Source organism: Triturus cristatus, chromosome 12 (assembly GCF_964204655.1).
Source record: "Triturus cristatus chromosome 12, aTriCri1.1, whole genome shotgun sequence".
Lineage (NCBI taxonomy): Eukaryota > Metazoa > Chordata > Amphibia > Caudata > Salamandridae > Triturus > Triturus cristatus.
The window spans coordinates 40,073,173-40,090,983 of NC_140595.1; the positions used below are offsets into that span (position 1 = coordinate 40,073,173).

The 17,811-nt window shown below is 45.8% G+C and overlaps 1 protein-coding gene across 1 annotated transcript in view; it reads left to right on the forward strand.

Moving 5' to 3' along the window:
• The window catches only part of REX1BD (required for excision 1-B domain containing), a 51,430-nt gene extending 37,941 nt beyond the window's left edge, over positions 1–13,489 (forward strand). The window contains exons 4-6 of the mRNA XM_085639947.1: positions 5,837–6,041; positions 11,488–11,576; positions 13,052–13,489. Of these exons, the coding sequence (XP_085496073.1) occupies positions 5,837–6,041; positions 11,488–11,576; positions 13,052–13,124 (367 nt within the window). The 3' untranslated portion in view covers positions 13,125–13,489. The remainder of the gene's footprint in view (positions 1–5,836; positions 6,042–11,487; positions 11,577–13,051) is intronic.
• The last annotated feature ends 4,322 nt before the right edge of the window (positions 13,490–17,811 follow it).

A 17,811-nucleotide genomic window follows, 5' to 3' on the forward strand; every position in this document is an offset into this window, starting at 1 on the left:
CAGTAGTAAAAAATCTAGGTGTTTACCTGGACGAAAACCTTATTGAGTTAATCAGATGCTGTCCACTTGTTTTTGTCACTGTAAAATGTTGAAAGAAATCTATCCTTTCATTCATTAGGAAGGGCGTAGACTAGTGGTGCAGACTTTAATTTTTTACAAGAATTGACTTCAGTAATAGTCTGTATTCGGGGGGTCTGAAGGCCACGAAGCTCCTTTCACTTCAGCAAATGGCGAGTGGCCTGATTTTCTACCTCGATACGCAGTCACACACTTCACCTTATAGATATGCGCTCCACTGGCTCCCTGTGAAAACAAGGATTTTCTTGAAATCCCTCTGCCTGGTGTGTCAAGCAATGTACAACACTGCCCAACCTGCTCTCTTCGGTCTGCTCAGGACTATAATTTAAGTCTTTGTCATGTTAAAAAACTTCACTGTGGAGGTCGAGGAATAGGTGACGTTACAACGCATGCCATTACATAGCATGCCGTTGCACTGCAAACATTTACTCTGATCTTCGGGGGGGGGGGGGGGGGCTGGAAGTTAGAATAGATACATTTTCTATTCCAACTCCAGTGTGTGCAACAGTAGGGAAGGTGTTGGAGTTAAATCCAACACCTTCTACCCACTGCTGCACACCTTTTGCGTTGCAACGACATGCTATGTAATGGCATGCGTTGTAATAGTTTCGTTGTAAAGGCTGTCTCCCGAGGTCGACCCGTTGGCTATTTAGCAGCCAAATTTTAAAATGCCTTCTCTCGCTCCCTAAAATCTGTTTGGCTTGTATCTTCCTGTCAGGAAATCTTTTTAAAAATGCACTGTTTGTGTTACATGTTTTGGGTATATGTGTGCATTAACTGGAGTTGGTTTTAGCGCCAAAACACCAGCTACGGCAATAGTTGACGCTTTAAAAACCCATTAACATAATTTAAAATCTTCCTAAATTTTCCCATGAGCCAGTAGGGATTTGCGGTTGTAAAATGCACTACGTACTTTTAAGTTTTGTGGCATTTCATCCACTAATTGATGTAGCCATTGGTGTGTGGAAGCACCTACATTTGCGTACTTAAATACTCTGATGCACAAACATTGAAACCACAGTTAATCATTATTTTAATGATGGTTTATAATATGAATTTATGTTGGAATTGATCTCACGTACGGTATGGGCTATATGTAATTTGTAAATGTTGACATTTATAATGTCTTTCCTTGAATGACTGATCGCAAACGTGAACTTTGAAGCTTGAAATCGGAGCCTTGTGTGGACTATTCGTTCTTGACCCAAGAATCGGTCTCTTGATCTGCCCTTTTGTACAAAAGAGAAGTGTAAGAAATTGACAATGCTGCAGTTTTGCATATTTTGTTTTTATCAAACTTAACAACGTTTGTGAAGTCAAAAGAAAAGCATTTCCTCTTCGTGGCCATGGTAAAGCTAGGGGCAATGCCCCCAAGGGGGCCTTAGGTGAACAGCCAAGTATCAGCTGGGCAGTGGTACCCCGTCCAAGCCTGCCCACTATCCAGAGCAGATTGCTGGCCTAGGCACTGTACCCTACTCAAGAGACCCCTCTGCCCTCCTCAGTGTCTCTTACTGTGAATCCTCCACAGGGCCCCTGCCAAGAGCTTCAGCCTTCCCTCCCAGTCCTGCCCAAAACACTACCCCCACCCACTTCTGGCCAACCTTCATGTGGCTGGAAGTCGCCATCGGTGGCAGAGCAGAATGGATAAACATGGCCACCTCTAGTAACAACACCTGGTGTACTGTGGCCACTTGTGAGGATCCTCCAACCTTGTAACGCTCTCAGAGAGTGGCGGGCCTAGTTCATGCTTAACAAAACCACAGAAATGGAGTGACACCCAGACACCACCACTTATGGTCATCTTGATTTAGATGCATAATTAGTCAGGACCACGAGCTGGGAAGATACCAGAGATCCACCATGTCTCTGTGTTTTACTTATCCAGTTTACGTCTGGCGCGAGAAGGCTGTAATCGCTACCACATGACCCGCGTACCTACTTCAGCCGTTGGTGGGGCACTTCCTGCTTGCATGTACGCTACCCTGATTAACAGAGCAATTTGCTTCGTTTTTCAAGGGACACTAATCCCTATTTTTGCTCCAAGAGGATTAGGGTGCCACACACACTGCAAACACTTCAAGAACGCAATCAGCGCTTCGCGTCAGAAGCGTGCGGCGGGCGGACCCTGTGATCCATCTGACTTTTGAAGACTCTTGGCCGGATCCCCACAGCAGGTCTGGAGTTTGTTTCGTTCATTTATTTTTATAAAAACATACTAAACATGTCCGTATGATGGCAGGAATACAAGGCCTTTCATGCCTGGTCGAGTTCTCAAAGCATGAAAGATAAACATGAGGCACTTAAACTCCATATGTTCACGGTTAGCCCGCTTCCCAAGACGCTAATTGTTGACAACTTTTGTTTGTGAACAGGAGCCTCTTCTCACGGTTGGAGCCATGGGCTGTGCGTCAAACCTGCGTCCTGACCTCTGTGCCTGCGTCCTGACCTCTGTGCCTGCGTCCTGACCTCTGTGCCTGTCTCCTGACCTCTACCGGTTTCCTGTCCTCTGTACCTGTGTCATGACCCAGACCTCTGTAGCTGTGGTCTGGGTTCTGAACCTACGTTCTGGGCTCTGTACCTGTGGTCTGTGATCTGTACCTGCGCCTGACCTCTGAAACTGAGGCCTGGGCTCTGTACCTGCAACCCGAGCTCTGTACCTGTGACCTGGGCTTTGTACAAATGTCCTGACCTCTGTACCTGCAGCCTAGGCCCTGCACCTGTGGGTTGGGCTCTGTACAGAACCAGCCTTGGGCGTGAGCGAGCTTGGCCCAGGCCTGGGGCACAGCAGGGGGCTGCCTGACTTAATGTCATGGAAACAGCAGCTCTTCCATCCAACTTGGTGTCAATCGAGTTCTGTTAAAGACTTTGTAATCGGCCCTTAAAGCGTAATTGCTAGCACCCCATCAACCCCCTGCCCTCCTCTCATCATTCTCACACCTCTTGCAGTCACACCGCAATGACCCCCCACCCCACAACAAATTTTCCCGGTAAATCCGATTTAGGGCCGACCCGGGCTCTGTGCCTGCAGTTTGGGCTCTGTGCCTGTGGTTTGGGCTCTGTGCCGTGGTTTGGGCTCTGTGCCTGTGGTTTGGGCTCTGTGCCTGTGGTTTTGGCTATGTGCCTGCGTTTGGGCTCTGTGCTTGCGGTTTGGCCTCTGTGCTTGCGGTTTGGTCTCTGTGCCTGCATTTTGGCCTCTGTGCCTGCATTTTGGCCTCTGTGCCTGCGGTTTGGGCTCTGTGCCTGTGGTTTGGGCTCTGTATTTTGGCCTCTGTGCATGTGGTTTGGGCTCTGTGCCTGTGGTTTGGGCTCTGTGCCTGTGGTATGGGATCTGTGCCTGCAGTTTGGGCTCTGTGCTTGCATTTTAACCTCTGTGCTTGCATTTTAACATCTGTGCCTGCAGTTTGGGCTCTGTGCCTGCGGTTTGGGCTCTGTGCCTGCGGTTTGGGCTCTGTGCCTGCGGTTTGGGCTCTGTGCTTGCATTCTGGCCTCTGTGCCTGCAGTCTGGGCTCTGTGCCTGCAGTCTGGGCTCTGTGCCTGTGGTATGGGCTCTGTATTTTGGCCTCTGTGCCTGGGGTTTTGGCTCTGTGCCTGGGGTTTTGGCTCTGTGCCTGTGGTTTGGGCTCTGTGCCTGCAGTTTGGGCTCTGTGCCTGCAGTTTGGGCTCTGTGCCTGCGGTTTGGGCTCTGTGTCTGTAGTCTGGGCTCTGTGTCTGTAGTCTGGGCTCTGTGTCTGTAGTCTGGGCTCTGTGTCTGTAGTCTGGGCACTGTGCCTGCGGTTTGGGCTCTGTGCTTGCATTTTGGCCTCTCTGCCTATGGTTTGGGCTCCGTGCCTGCTGTTTGGGCTTTGTGCCTGCTGTTTGGGCTCTGTGTCTGTAGTCTGGGCTCTGTGTCTGTAGTCTGGGCTCTGTGTCTGTAGTCTGGGCTCTGTGCCTGCGGTTTGGGCTCTGTGCCTGCGGGTTGGGCTCTGTGCCTGCAGTTTGGGCTCTGTGCCTGCAGTTTGGGCTCTGTGCCTGCAGTTTGGGCTCTGTGCCTGCAGTTTGGGCTCTGTGCCTGCAATTTGGGCTCTGTGCCTGCAGTCTTGGTCTGTAGTCTGGGCTCTGTGCCTGCGGTTTGGGCTCTGTGCTTGCATTTTGGCCTCTGTGCCTGCGGTTTGGGCTCTGTGCCTGCGGTTTGGGCTCTGTGCCTGCGGTTTGGGCTCTGGGCCTGCAGTTTGGTATCTGTGCCTGCGGTTTGGGCTCTGTGCTTGCGGTTTGGGCTTGGTGCCTGCGGTTTGGGATCTGTGCCTGCAGTTTGGGATCTGTGCCTGCAGTTTGGGATCTGTGCCTGCAGTTTGGGATCTGTGCCTGCAGTTTGGGATCTGTGCCTGCAGTTTGGGATCTGTGCCTGCAGTTTGGGCTCTGTGCCTGCAGTTTGAGCTCTGTGCCTGCAATTTGGGCTCTGTGCCTTCAGTCTGGGTCTGTAGTCTGGGCTCTGTGCCTGCGGTTTGGGCTCTGTGCTTGCATTTTGGCCTCTATGCCTGCGGTTTGGCCTCTGTGCCTGCGGTTTGGGCTCTGGGCCTGCGGTTTGGGCTCTGGGCCTGCGGTTTGGCCTCTATGCCTGCGGTTTGGGCTCTGGCCCTGCGGTTTGGGCTCTGGCCCTGCGGTTTGGGCTCTGGGCCTGCGGTTTGGGCTCTGGGCCTGCGGTTTGGGCTCTGGGCCTGCGGTTTGGGCTCTGGGCCTGCGGTTTGGGCTCTGTGTCTGCAGTCTGGGCTCTGTGACTGCAGTTTGGGCTCTGTGCCTACGGTTTGGGCTCTGTGCCTGCAGTTTGGGCTCTGTGCCTGCAGTTTGGGCTCTGTGCCTGCAGTTTGGGCTCTGTGCCTGCAGTTTTGGCTCTGTGCCTGCAGTTTGGGCTCTGTGCTTGCATTTTGGTCTCTCTGCCTGCGGTTTGGGCTCAGTGCTTGCATTTTGGCCGCTGTGTCTGCATTTTGGCCGCTGTGTCTGCATTTTGGCTGCTGTGTCTGCATTTTGGCCGCTGTGTCTGCAGTTTGGGCTCTGTGCCTGCAGTTTGGGCTCTGTGACTACATTTTGGCCTCTGTACCTGTGGTTTTGAGCACTGTGCCTGCGGTTTGGGCTCTGTGCCTGCAGCCTGGGCTGTGTGTGCCTGGACTCTGTACCTACGCCCTAGTAGCCAAGGTTGGTGTCACACTGACAGTCCACTCCCCACAGACGAGGGAACATCGCCTGGAGTCTGATCAGTCGGAGGAATGACTGGACTGACCTGGGTGCAAGGCATCTTGCCTGTGAGCAAGGGAAGGAAGCGGCAACACTGCAGGAGGAGATGCTGTGGAAGGGACCGTCGTGAAACGGTGTTGAGAGTTCATGGGAAGCTGTGTGGGAGAAAAGATTGAGAGAAAAGCTAGGGGGTGGGCAGGAACGGGGATACAATTATTTATTGTATTAATGTGTTTACCTTCAAGGTTCCTTGTAGTGGTTGTTCTGTCAGCAGGCCACTTCCGTGTTTTTATGCAGGGACGGAGGGAAGATGATGGATAACACTGACTTGCACACATGTGGACAACATTCCTGCTTCCACATTCATTTTATTTTCCTTCACACTTAAACGTTTTTTTGTGCAGATGTTGTGCTGGTGTTTGTGAGTGTCCCTGCCAGACAGCGTCCAGGAGAGCATGAGGCAGGGGCTAGCGGGCCACGAGGATGGGTATTTAACCTGGCTGTCAGAAGATTTTTTTTGCTCCTAACTATATGAAACCTTGTCTTCCAGGGGACATCAGGCCTACCTGAGGACCAGTCCTCACTATGGGTTTGTGCAGTACAGGCAGCTGGTCCATGAAATCACCCTGGCTTTTGGTGGCATTTCCAAGGAGATGATCCAGATTAAAGACCGCTTCCGAGAGGTGCACGGCCGCTCGGACCTGGCGCAGCACCTCGAGAGTATGCAAGAGCACGAGAAAGAGAAACTGGAACTGGTACGGTGCGGCATGGGTACCTCCCATGGGAGGGGTGCGGGCGCATTGACTATATAACTGGCTATGGGACCTTTCAGTTTCAGGCAATTGATATGCAATCTTGTGATTATTAAGCACCTAAGAAACAAACAATACATACAAGACAGAGCTGTCCTCTATTGTAAACCAACTACGGTACACAGACACACCTGGTCCAATTGTGCAATACTTATGCGCTTTTCCAAGGTAACGAAATATCTGATAAACAAGCAAGCTGCTTTCTAAGTTGAGATGTTGGCGCCAGCCATGCAGAAGGCATGCGGAGTACTTAATGATGTTGAAGCGCAGCGCCTCTCCACACATTCTCTATTGATATCTTGTGTGAGCAGCGTGTCTCCACTTCTGCATCTTCCATGATTCCTTACCTGGGTGATTCGGTTATAATTAGGCTACCTGTATTGTTCACTTCCAACTGCGTCCCTGGCAGGAGACGGTGGTCTATCCCTTGGGGAGCATAGGCGGCAGGATTCTGGGTGCATACCCTGCCTGGGTGAGCGGCTAGAGATTTTGTGCTTCTTGTGTATTGCGATTTTATACCTGGCTTAGGACTGTCCCTTGCAGGCATTGGTGTGCAGTGTTTGCCATGAAACGGACAACTACCTAAACACTGTGAGATCAAACATTGAATGTATTAAAAAAGATTGATCAGCGTATGCATAAATGACAGATCTGCACCTCTGTCATGAGAATATACTACTCTAGGGATCACGTTAACCCATCATGTGGCGTCATTATACCTTGAGTTTATTTGCATGCTCAGTAAAGGAAGGTGGACGTCATTGGCCCCTCTTGATATTCAAGGTTACATGTGCTACATTGAACCTAGTGATGGACTCCTCCCCCCACTCTCATCTCCTGCAGTCACCCAGTAAACCCCACCTGGTGATCTGCATTTCCTTGAATGTTAGTTTCTCCTCTGTTGCCCTGAGGGTCAGACAGCTTTGCATTAAGAGGCTCAGGTGACAGCAGATCAATATATTAACAAGATTGACATAAAAAGCTTTAGGTGTACAGATAATGACATGCCTTCTCAGAAGTCGTGAAACAGCTGCCATATCTGCGGAAATGGACCCTGTAGCGCTATTGAAATATTGTCCAGCATCATCAATGGGCCCTAAATCAGGTTAAGTTATCACCCAAATATCATTCTGAAATATTTGATAAGTTTCTCATTATGTCCCAGAGATCAACTTTCTATGAGAAAACACACATTTTCTCCAAATACAAGTGTGTCAGACTGATGCAGCAGCTGAAGATGACTGGAGGGAGGATGTAAATCCCAGTAGGACAGGCTGCATGCCAGAGCTTCATAGTACCACAGTTAGATGCAGGCGATGGAGCTCAGAAGAAGGGTATGACGCCACCTGACAGCCCAATGAAGACATGGAAAGTTCCCACCCTTTATCGCTTGATATAGCAAGAGCATTTTAATTCGGTCTTATGCCATCTTGGCTTATAGGATACATTGTGTGCCCATACCATCAAAGAATCCTCAGTTCTTTAGGGTTACCCTGACAAATGTATTTATTTATTTAATTAAAGGTTTCTGCATCTATAAACCCGCATTCTAGGATATTAATGAGTCTATGTAGTTAAAATACGATCTATCCAGTATTGTATTGTAATTGCGTTTATATAGCGCTTACTACTCCTGTCGCGGCTTTGAAGCACTTTTTTGGCGCGTAGCCTACTACTCTGGAACCCATAAAGGATTAGTGGTGAATTAGTATAGTGAAATATGAAATTAATTTGAGCAGTGGTTAGGTTAGTGTGTTATTTGGACCGAGAAGGATAGTGGAGGGATAGAAGAGGGAAAAGGTTTGCATTTTTATAGCACTTGCTACCCCTGATGAGGTATCGAAGTGCTTTTCGGCGAGTAGCACGCTACTTAGGAACCAAAAAAGGATTAGTGGTGAGTACATGGATCCATTTAAGAATGGGCAAGGTGGCGTAAACCCTGTTTTTCTACTGAATAACAGAGGAATAGAGAAAATCTACTGCAAAATGCAAGCAGCTTGGCATGACAAAGGCCTTGTTGTTTTCTCTGGCATCCTCTGTGTGCACAGTTCCAGAAATTGGCAGCTTCGAGGTATGTTTTACCCCAGTCAATTCTTCGCTGACATGTGTTGTGGCATGTTTGTCAGAAGAAAATGGCCCCCTTGGCGCTGGCTGCGCGTCCGCTGTCACGAACAAAGTAGGGCTTGTGGTAGCGCATAGCAGTGGTGCGGAGAGAGGGTGGAGGGCGTGTTGTTTGTTCCCTTGGCAGTGGTGCCTACTCACCACAATGGAATCCAAACAATGCCATTACAGGGACATGGAGAAGACGAGGATAAACATTTATTTTTCTAATTAAAATGTTTAAAAATGCAGGGAATCATGTTGGCCAGTTGAATCCCACTTGCTTGCGTTTTAAGAGTCAATGAATTAAAATTGGGAAGAAACACAGTCTATAATGATTAGCTCTCTAGCACACAATGAAAAGATAGTGTAACTAGCCTAAGCTCTCAAAAGTACATTTTCGTATTCTGTAATGTAAAGCCTTTTATTTTTAAAAATAGCTTTTATGCTGCAGACCGGTGTGTGCATGATGGAGGAGCATTATGTCCCTCTTTCTGAAATTTCTGAGCTTGGAAAAAGATATTACTCTCTGGCTCTTTAAGTGATTAGTTGGTGGTGGTTGGCAAACCTATTACGAGAACATTTGTGTCTTATCTGCACAGCGTTCCTGTCAACTGAAGCCTCCTTGTAAGGTCTCAGTCTAGATGCTAAAGGTCAGGTTTGCTCTTCCTTCAAAAACTATGAGAGGGAGGCATAAAGAAGTTTTAGTGTTCGTTGTTTCTCTGTGCCAAGCGTTGACATCTTGCAACCAGTGCTTAATTTGATCCGGTGGTTTCCAGTGCTCGGCAACAGCACTTAATTGTCCACACCGGTGCTTAACACTGTCTGGTTAATGAAGAGCTGACCACAGCAACAGTTCATTATTAATTCAATATACATTAAAAATGACTATTACCTGCCGCCCTAAGCCAATCTTCTAGCTTTGGGGTCCTGGAATAGTCTGAATTATCACACTTGTAGGAGTGTGATGGTTAGTAGTTGTGCTGATACTGTCATTGGCAGTGCGTGGTGCAGTCTGTGGTGGCAGAATGCAGAGCCCTGGCACTTATATATATGTGTTTTTTTTGCAACTTAAGCACTGCTTGCAACAAACATCTCTTTGTGAATCTCAGATGCAGCAACATAGGTGCCTGCCACATGACTGCACCAGCTCTGGATCACTATGCAGTATTTTTGTGTGTAATAAAACGCAAATTGTGTACATGCAACACCTTGAGTTCGTGAATCGACTCATGAGGATCTATTAGCACAAGTGATCTTGCATAAAATATCGTAATGAATCCACTGTGGCTTGTGGCACGCTTATTCAATGTGTGCTTTCAACCTCAGTGGGAAAATGTCTTTGTGGGATTAACAGTAAACCATAACCAGTTGGACAGAAGTTCTGAGACCTTGCTACTGTGAAGAGAAACAATGTGTTCACATCATTAGCTAGAATTGATTTGCAAGATTTAGCAAACTCAGCGAGGCGTACTTCACGAGGAACGAAGCAACTGAAGTACTGCAAGGTGTTTGTACTCAACGCGATTGTCTCTCAATGTCAAGTGATCTGTTTTTCCATCAGAAGGCTTGGGATTGGTCTATTGATAAACCAGCTCATTCAGTTTTGCAAAATTATTTTCGGTTTTAGTTTAATTCTTCCCAAAACCAGATAAACGCATTAGGAGCTTTGTGGAAGGGGAGCAAGGATAAAAATAGTGATCAGGTTCCCAGTCTTCAGGTTTAACGCCTTCCGAAGTAGTAGTAACGTTGAAATCGCGGATGTGGAGCATACACAGACACTTTGGTGCCTGCTAAGTCTGGGCCCGCCTGTAGGCATGCTGCAATACCTTCTCCTGCATCATGATCTGATAGGCTTGCCCGAAAGAGTGGAGCCACCATGCCTTACGATTTGGGACAACAAACATTACCGCTTTATGCTTCAAGCCCTCTGTTAGTAGTAACGCGATTGCCTGCTTGAGGAAGAAAAAACATTGACGGAAGTTCCGCCAGATAGTTTACTCCCATGCACTGACAAAGTCTTTGACACCTGTCTGCATTTTAAGCTAAAGCTAGTGCACCACTGCAAAAATAAAACTACAAGTCAGCATAACAAGATGTGCTCTCTTCTGGGTGTTTTTAGCTTTTATGTCCATTGTGTCCTGTGGGACACTATGTTGCTAGGTCTCTCACATGGAATTTAGAAATGTAGATAGACTCATTTTAGAAGTCTCTAATGTTTGATGTCATAGTATTAATGTACAAAGCCACAAAGGGTGCGGTCTACTGGAGCGCAGACCCAGCTACAAAGCAAGGCGCTTGGTTTGTGCACCTACTGATGCCTCAATCCAATCCACTAAACACCGACAAAAACCTTCCAACCAATAATAACATGCTTATCATAAGGCCAAAGTGAGACAAATATGAGGCTAGACCACAACCATTCTACAAGAGTGCCCCTCCTTCCTTTTAACAGTTTATATTTCAACTTTTAAAAAAAAGAATATGAAAACCCGACTCTTCCCTCAATCCTTGGCTTGAGGCATGAAAGCCTCTCACTTGGGGAGCACACTTTTACATATGTTGCCTCACTTTTCACATACCAGCTGCAGCTCTGGTGTGCTCTGCTGCATTTGTATGCCTAAACTTAGCTTCTAACCAGTGACCCATTGCTGTAGCCTGATCTCCAATCGTAGACCTAAAAATGATACAAAGAGAGTTCCTTCAACTTTTTGGTGCTGTTTAATCTTATAAATACTTTGGCATTGTTTAAGCACACTGTGCTTGTGTTATTGAAATCCATATCATCTATTTGGGAAGTGGATGCAACAATTGTTAGTTGATAAACGTGATTTTAATATTGTTTTTAGTATTTACATATTGATGACTCTGCCTCTAATATTTCTGCATATGTAAAACATTTCAAAAGAGAGACAGAAATTGAATATTTCCTGCTCATGTCAATGGTCATGATGGCACGGCTTGTCCTTCCCTTAACCAGCTGATGAGTGTAGCATTTCTTCTGTGGCCAATATCTTTGCTGTGATCCTCTTTTTCTTGACCATATTCCTTGTCTCTGCCCAAGACTGCTCATGGTTGGAACACCTACCACCCCCAGCAGTCTGCAATCACCATGGATCATAAAGCCACGTGCTCTGCTGTTGATTGTCAAAGCTTGGGGTGCTAATCTGTGGTCTAGGCAGGGCTCTGGTTAAAGTCTTGTTTTGTGCTTTTCCTGGGTACAGGCTGTCTTGCATAGTGGTAGTATTGGCTAACCCTTCATCAGGAGCTTGGATTTTTTGTCTTTCAGACTGCCAGACTGCAGCTTGCCAAACAAAATGTGCTGGACAACCCGGGGACTGAAACGCATCAGGAAGAAGTGCAGGAACTAAAACACAAGTAGGTTGGCTACCATCTGACATGTTGCGCTCTGTATGTTATGTTTATTTGTAAAGCCGACAGTCACCAGCGAGGGTATTCTGGCCTTGATGGAAGGATATATCACTTGAGGGTACTCACATCGAGTGGGTCAAATCTCCATCCAGAGTCATAGACGTGTTTAATCCGCTGGTTCTTGTTATCCACACATAATGAAACGGTCCTGTATCTTGCTCGCCACCACCCAATAAATGAAACTAGATGTTTGAAAATTAATGCAATTGAAGCATCTCTAGAATGGGTCCTACCCAGCAAAGTGTAAACAAAAACAATAAAGAGTACCCCTCAATAACAAGAAACTAATACTCCAGTCTGGTCTTGTCTTCAGCGGAAGAAGAGAGACTTGTTGTTACGGTTAAAGATTAAGGTACTCATTTCATTTTTTCCAGCACAGCTTCTCAAAAAGGTTTTCACTTTTTCAAACACAATGGAAGGAAGCTTTTAGGATGGCCGTCCAGGGTTACGGGTTTGATACCCTGGATTGCAGATGGTGGTTTTTTTTGGGTGGCCCGGTACTTTAATTGTAGATTGTGAGATGTTTGCAGGTGGCACTTGGGCAGGGAAGAGATTTTGCTGGACCCCCTAACAAGGCTTAAAGTAGTTTCCTTCCTTTATATCGAACCCTAAGAAAATACTAGACTTGCATTTCAGATTTTGAACTAGTTAGCACTTTGGGGTATTTCCCCATTTACATTGGGAGCTTTTCACCTGGGAAGGATTAGAGCAGAGAGCGGCTCTACGCAATGGGTTAGCGGACCTCTGTCTTACAACCGGGGTCTGACCATACCCATTGACCTGCTAAGTGGGTATGGTTCATAAGGCAATCACTAACCTTCAATTTTCCATTGCACAGTCATCCCTTTAAAGAACATGGATTATTATGGTATAAATATTCATGGGGAACAGGCCTACTGATCCATGCAGGACTCCGTACCTGAACAGACGACCATGGCCACCACAGTGCAAACTTCAAGCCCTACTTATGAGAATACAGAAAGCAGGCTGACTTCATCCTGTTGCAAAGAGGGATTTTGCCTGGCTGCCATTTTTACATCAGTGCTAGGAAGACCACGTGATAGAATTCAGCAAACACACTGCGTCGCGTTGCCCTGGGCCACCTACCTACATATGCCACTATATTTTACAATGTGCAGGGTATGTCAGTTAAAAATAGGACGGATAAATTGGTCAGACCCTCTGTCACTCCCTCCCTTCTGTCTGTCTTCCTGTTGGTAATGCAGACCAAACAAAGCCATCGCCTGGGGCACTTGGTAATTGCGTTTGTTTAGAGATGCCGACTATGCAGTGCTGATGAGATCTGTGGTGTAATGTGGCCTCTGACAGGGTGTTTCATAAACAGTACCTAAAGTTATACATTCCAGCTGATCCAACCCATGTGTCTTTTATTTATACTTTCCATTCATCCATTTTTCTAGGATAATTAAAACCATTGCAGCAATCAGCGAAGTGCTGCAGGACTTCAAGTACGATTCGGAGGAGGTGGAATGAAGATTACAGCGCGCAACTTGACGATGGTTGGAAATGAGCTAGAAGCGGACCTTAGTTTGGAGAAGCAGCTTTTCACAGAACCATTTCTTAGGTGGTCTTCTTGTGGCCCATGTACTGCCCCTTGACGTAGTAAAGACATTTTCTTGTAATGCCTTGTGCATTTTATGAATATGCACAACATCGTTCAGATGTCTGGAACATCCAATGACGACTATGTCGATGACAAGAACTGTCGACGAGAGGAACTTTCTACAACTTTGCTGCCCTTTGTGGAATAGAAGAATATCAGGATCAGACATGTTTCTAACAATTCAATTTCGAACATTCCGCCTTGGACAAAATAAAATGTTTTCTTTGTTAACAAATATGTCTGTTTCTCATGCAACAAACAAACCCGAGCTGTTATGCTTAGTGATGGGGTCCTTTGCATTAGCTGGTGGTACCTGAGAGATATCAAGACACATTAAGAGGTACAATGTAATACCAGCCTAGACAATGGTGACAACAGGCTTAATGATGGGCCACGCAGTAACTGAAGACGTTTTGTGAAACTGATGGTGGTACTGAGTCCGACATTTCACCCAGTTACTCATAAGCTCTCTTTTGCTCCACCCATCTCCATTCCCCTCTTTTGCCCTCTATTTCTTTTACTCCTCTTTCTCCCTCGCTCTGTCCCATCCCTACTCCCTCTTTCTGACATCTCCTGCACCGCTAATAATTTTTCTTTCTTCTCCCTCTCACATACATTAGCTGTTCTTTCTCTCATCTCACTAGTTTGTCTTCTTCCTCACTCTATCCCTCGTTCTCATCTGATTCCTTCCCTCTCTTTCCTCGGGCTATCCACTGCTATTCTCCCACTTATGTCTCTCTCATACTAATCTTGTTCTTTTACTCAACTCACAAGCCTGTTTTCTCCCTCTTAACTCTTGCTCTCTCTGTCTCTTTCTTTTCTCTCACTTCTTTTGTGCACACTCTTTCTTCATCAGCCTCTCTCTTTCTCCTGGTTACTCATAGGGTTGCACTAAAAGCTAGCCAAGTCTAGTTTGTAGTGTGAGGGGGGGGGGGGGGGGTTGTCTTTCATTATGGCCTGCCTAGTGGTGCCTGGAAGTTGTCCTACGTGCACCAGCAGACTTTACCTGAAGCAATCAGTTGATCCTCATGTACGCCCTGCAACGTCTTCTCCTCGCCCAGGAGTCCACCACAGGTCTCCTTTACAGCTTACCACGGACACTTAACAAAGTTTCACTTCTATCACTTTGTTAGCTTTTACTTTCCTTACATGCACATTGACTTTTGTAGTTTTCTCTAAAATTCTTCCTCTTTGGTCTTCTTTTTTTTTTTTTTTGCAATAATTTTCTCACAATACTTGGCTTTTTTTGTTTTTTTTCACTATGGTTCTTTCTCCACATCACCCATACGGTGTCTCTAAGTTCTGTCTACTTGTTGGGTTCCCGATGACCGAAGACAAATATTCTTTAAATATTCAGTTCTTCTTGCACTGTTGTGGTAGCCATGCACTCAATCAACGTTCTCTTACATTCTTGCTAAATTTCTAAGCTAGTATTCCTTTTTGTTTTAATTTCTTCTTTCAATTTGACAAAAAGTTGTTTATTGTATAAGCCATAATATATCATGAAGAGAAGGACAAACATATTTGCTAGTTTACACCTCCAACTCTGGTTTGCACCATTATAAGAGTAATTCTGATCAAACTTCCTCCTTTGCCTGGAGTTCTCACAACCCAAAAATAAGGTCTTAAAGAGAGGATGTTTACTTTGGAAGTAACTTTATGATGGCCCCCGAGGACTTGGAAAACCGCAAACTTTCTCGCATGATGTGGGACTTCCTTTCCTGGTGCAGTAGAGCGACAGTCACTCAGTTTTAGCCCCATCGGTGCTTAGTATGCCAGTGGTGAACACCAACCTTGCATCAGTAAGTCTTTCATAAGAGAGGAAGAGGACCATATAACAACGTTCCTTCAAAATGGCGGCCTAGGAGCAAATCAGTAGGAACCTGATGAGGCCACGTCACTACCGGTGACAGACGGGGACTGCACGGCTCCTGCCATGTCAGTGACACCTCGATTATAAGAGGCAGCCCCTTACATACCCAATCGTTTTCATTAACCTTGAAGTGCCTGGGGGTGTTCCGTTTGTGGTGTTTGGCTGCACATATCCCCTAACCCACCCAACTTTAATGCAAGTTAAACAAACATTCCCTGTCCATCATATATAATGACCTCCTGCTGTTCTCTGTTCTGTTGGATTCCGTTTAAGCAATGGAAAAAAACACATTAAAAGTTAAATAAAAAGGAAGAACATAGATTTTCAGAAGAGGAATTCCGTCACAGGTTCGTTAGGCAAGAATTTAAAAGTCTATATAATTCATGCCCCTTGCAGTCTGGGGAAGGAAACTCATACACTTCCTGTGCTTAGAAAAAAAGAAAAAAAACAGTACAGGGCGGGAGTTATGAGCTATTATTGCAATTTTTGAAGCACGCGTGGAAATATGAATGCTGCATGTTGACAAGCTCTCAGGCCTTTGTTTTATTCTGGAATTCGGCAGAACAACTCTCTCAATTGAGAACAGCTCTGGAGCCGACTCTCCCTGCGCACTGAGCAGAGGCGCTGAAAATGGATTTTTACACCAATTAAAGCAAAGGTTTAGTATGCCAGGCTCAACGCACACATTCGGCGTACATTTTAGGGGTGATTTAGTCGCAGACGGCAGTAGACCCCCCCCCCCTTACCCGACCATTTAACTTAATTAGAAAACCTGCCTGCTTTGTTATTAGTTTGCAAGGAGCTGGAAGAAATGCCTTTTGAGGCGCATACATGTACAAGAATGATTTGGAACAGTATAAACCTACAAGTGTTTTTTGAGCAAATGTAGTTTTAAATCTCTATACAGTCGTTTTGTTTAAACAGCGTCTTTGGTATAGATTTCTTTGGAAAACTGCAACAAAATTAATTGCATTGCAATGTAAATGTTTCTGTGCAAATGATACTTCATAAAAAATAATGTTTGATTAAAGACATTTTGGGTGTGTGGGGGGTATTAACTGAGTTTTCCACCCACCTTTTAACCAGAACTGACTGGCCTTTGCTCAGAGGGCGCCACGGTGAAACCAAATTTCACGCCCCCTCGCACCTGTCCTCTTTAATTGTCTATATATTCAATATTTGGGAGGAGTAGTGGAAGGTGAGGGGAAAGATTAGGGAGCGCCATGAAAAGAGAGAAAAAAAAAAAAAAGGATGCCAGCAGCCTGCTGAAAATGCGTTAAAACACACTTTCCTTTGGACCTACAGCCTGGCTGGCCTTGCTTTTAACATTTTCTCAAGTTCTTCATAAAGTTCTTTTGATCTCTCTTAATGCCCAGCGTGTCTCAGGAGTAGAGTTATTAAATGATGGATTCACAGCCAAACCACACCCTCTTGTATCTTTTCTCTGCCCTTCACTGCTTCTTAGGCCACGTATCTTCATAAACTAGTGGGAACCAGATGCTGCAGCCAGAAACCACTACCAGTATGCCTGCTTGGCTCCAGGTACCTTCCTTGCTAGCCACTGGGAGCCCACGAGGAAGGGGTGGGAGGAAGTGGCCATCGTTATCCAGGATGTTGTGTTCTAGGGCTTGGATTCAATCTCCTAGTACAGAGGAGGTGAACACTGACGTGGTGGGCCTGGTGTTCAAGCTCAAGCAACAAAGTAGGGTACTTGGGGAGCTCCCAGAAAAAAATATTTAATCAGACTTGCCCCAAAAAATATGTGTTGCACTGTTTTTTCCACGAAATGCTCCACGTAACTGTTTTAAATAATGTTTATTTTTTTTATTTTTATTTATTTGAAAGGTTTTATATAGCGCTAGCTACACCCGAGGGTATCCGAGCGCTTTACATCGACAATGAGAAATAAACCTGGACACAACAATAGCAATAGATGAAGCAAATTAAACACAAGGTTATACAAAAATAAAGGAAAAATTAAGATTACATATTTGGCAGATTGCGTAATTTGTAAACAGAAAACAAAATGAGAGGACCAGAATGAAGTTATAAGTAGTGATATAACAGTATGCCAGGGAGGATTTATTGCACATAGTGAGGTGGGAGGGTATGGAGATCATGGGAGTAATTACCCCAATAATTTATTGAGAAGGTGAATTTTAAGGTTTCTTTTGAAGCTGTCGTAGGAGGGGTTGCAGCGAAGGTCTTTGGGAAGGGCGTTCCAAATGGTTGGGGCCTTGCCGGAGAAGGAGCGGGATTTCGAGTTGTTTTTTTAGTAGAGGGGGTATGAGAAGAAGAGTGTTGGAGGTTCTCAGCGTACGGGCACTGCCAGCTTTTGAGTTTGGTTGAGAGAGGGCTTTGTGCGTAATACATTCAATTTTGTAGGAGGATCTGCCTTCGATGGGGAGCCATTTGAGGGTCTTGAGGGCAGGGGAAATGCGGTCGAGGCGGTTGCAGTTGGTTGTTAGTCTTGCTGCAAGGTTGAGGATGGATTTGATGGGGGCAAAGTGGATTTTGGGAGTACCAGAGAGAAGGGCATTCCCGTAATCAATTTTGGATAGGACCAGAGATTGGATAATTAGTTTGAAGTCGTCAGCTGGTATGAAGGATTTGATTTTTTTGAGATGTCGGAGTGTGAAGAGTGCACTTTTTGCTGAGTTCTTTATATGGGAGTTGAGTGTGAG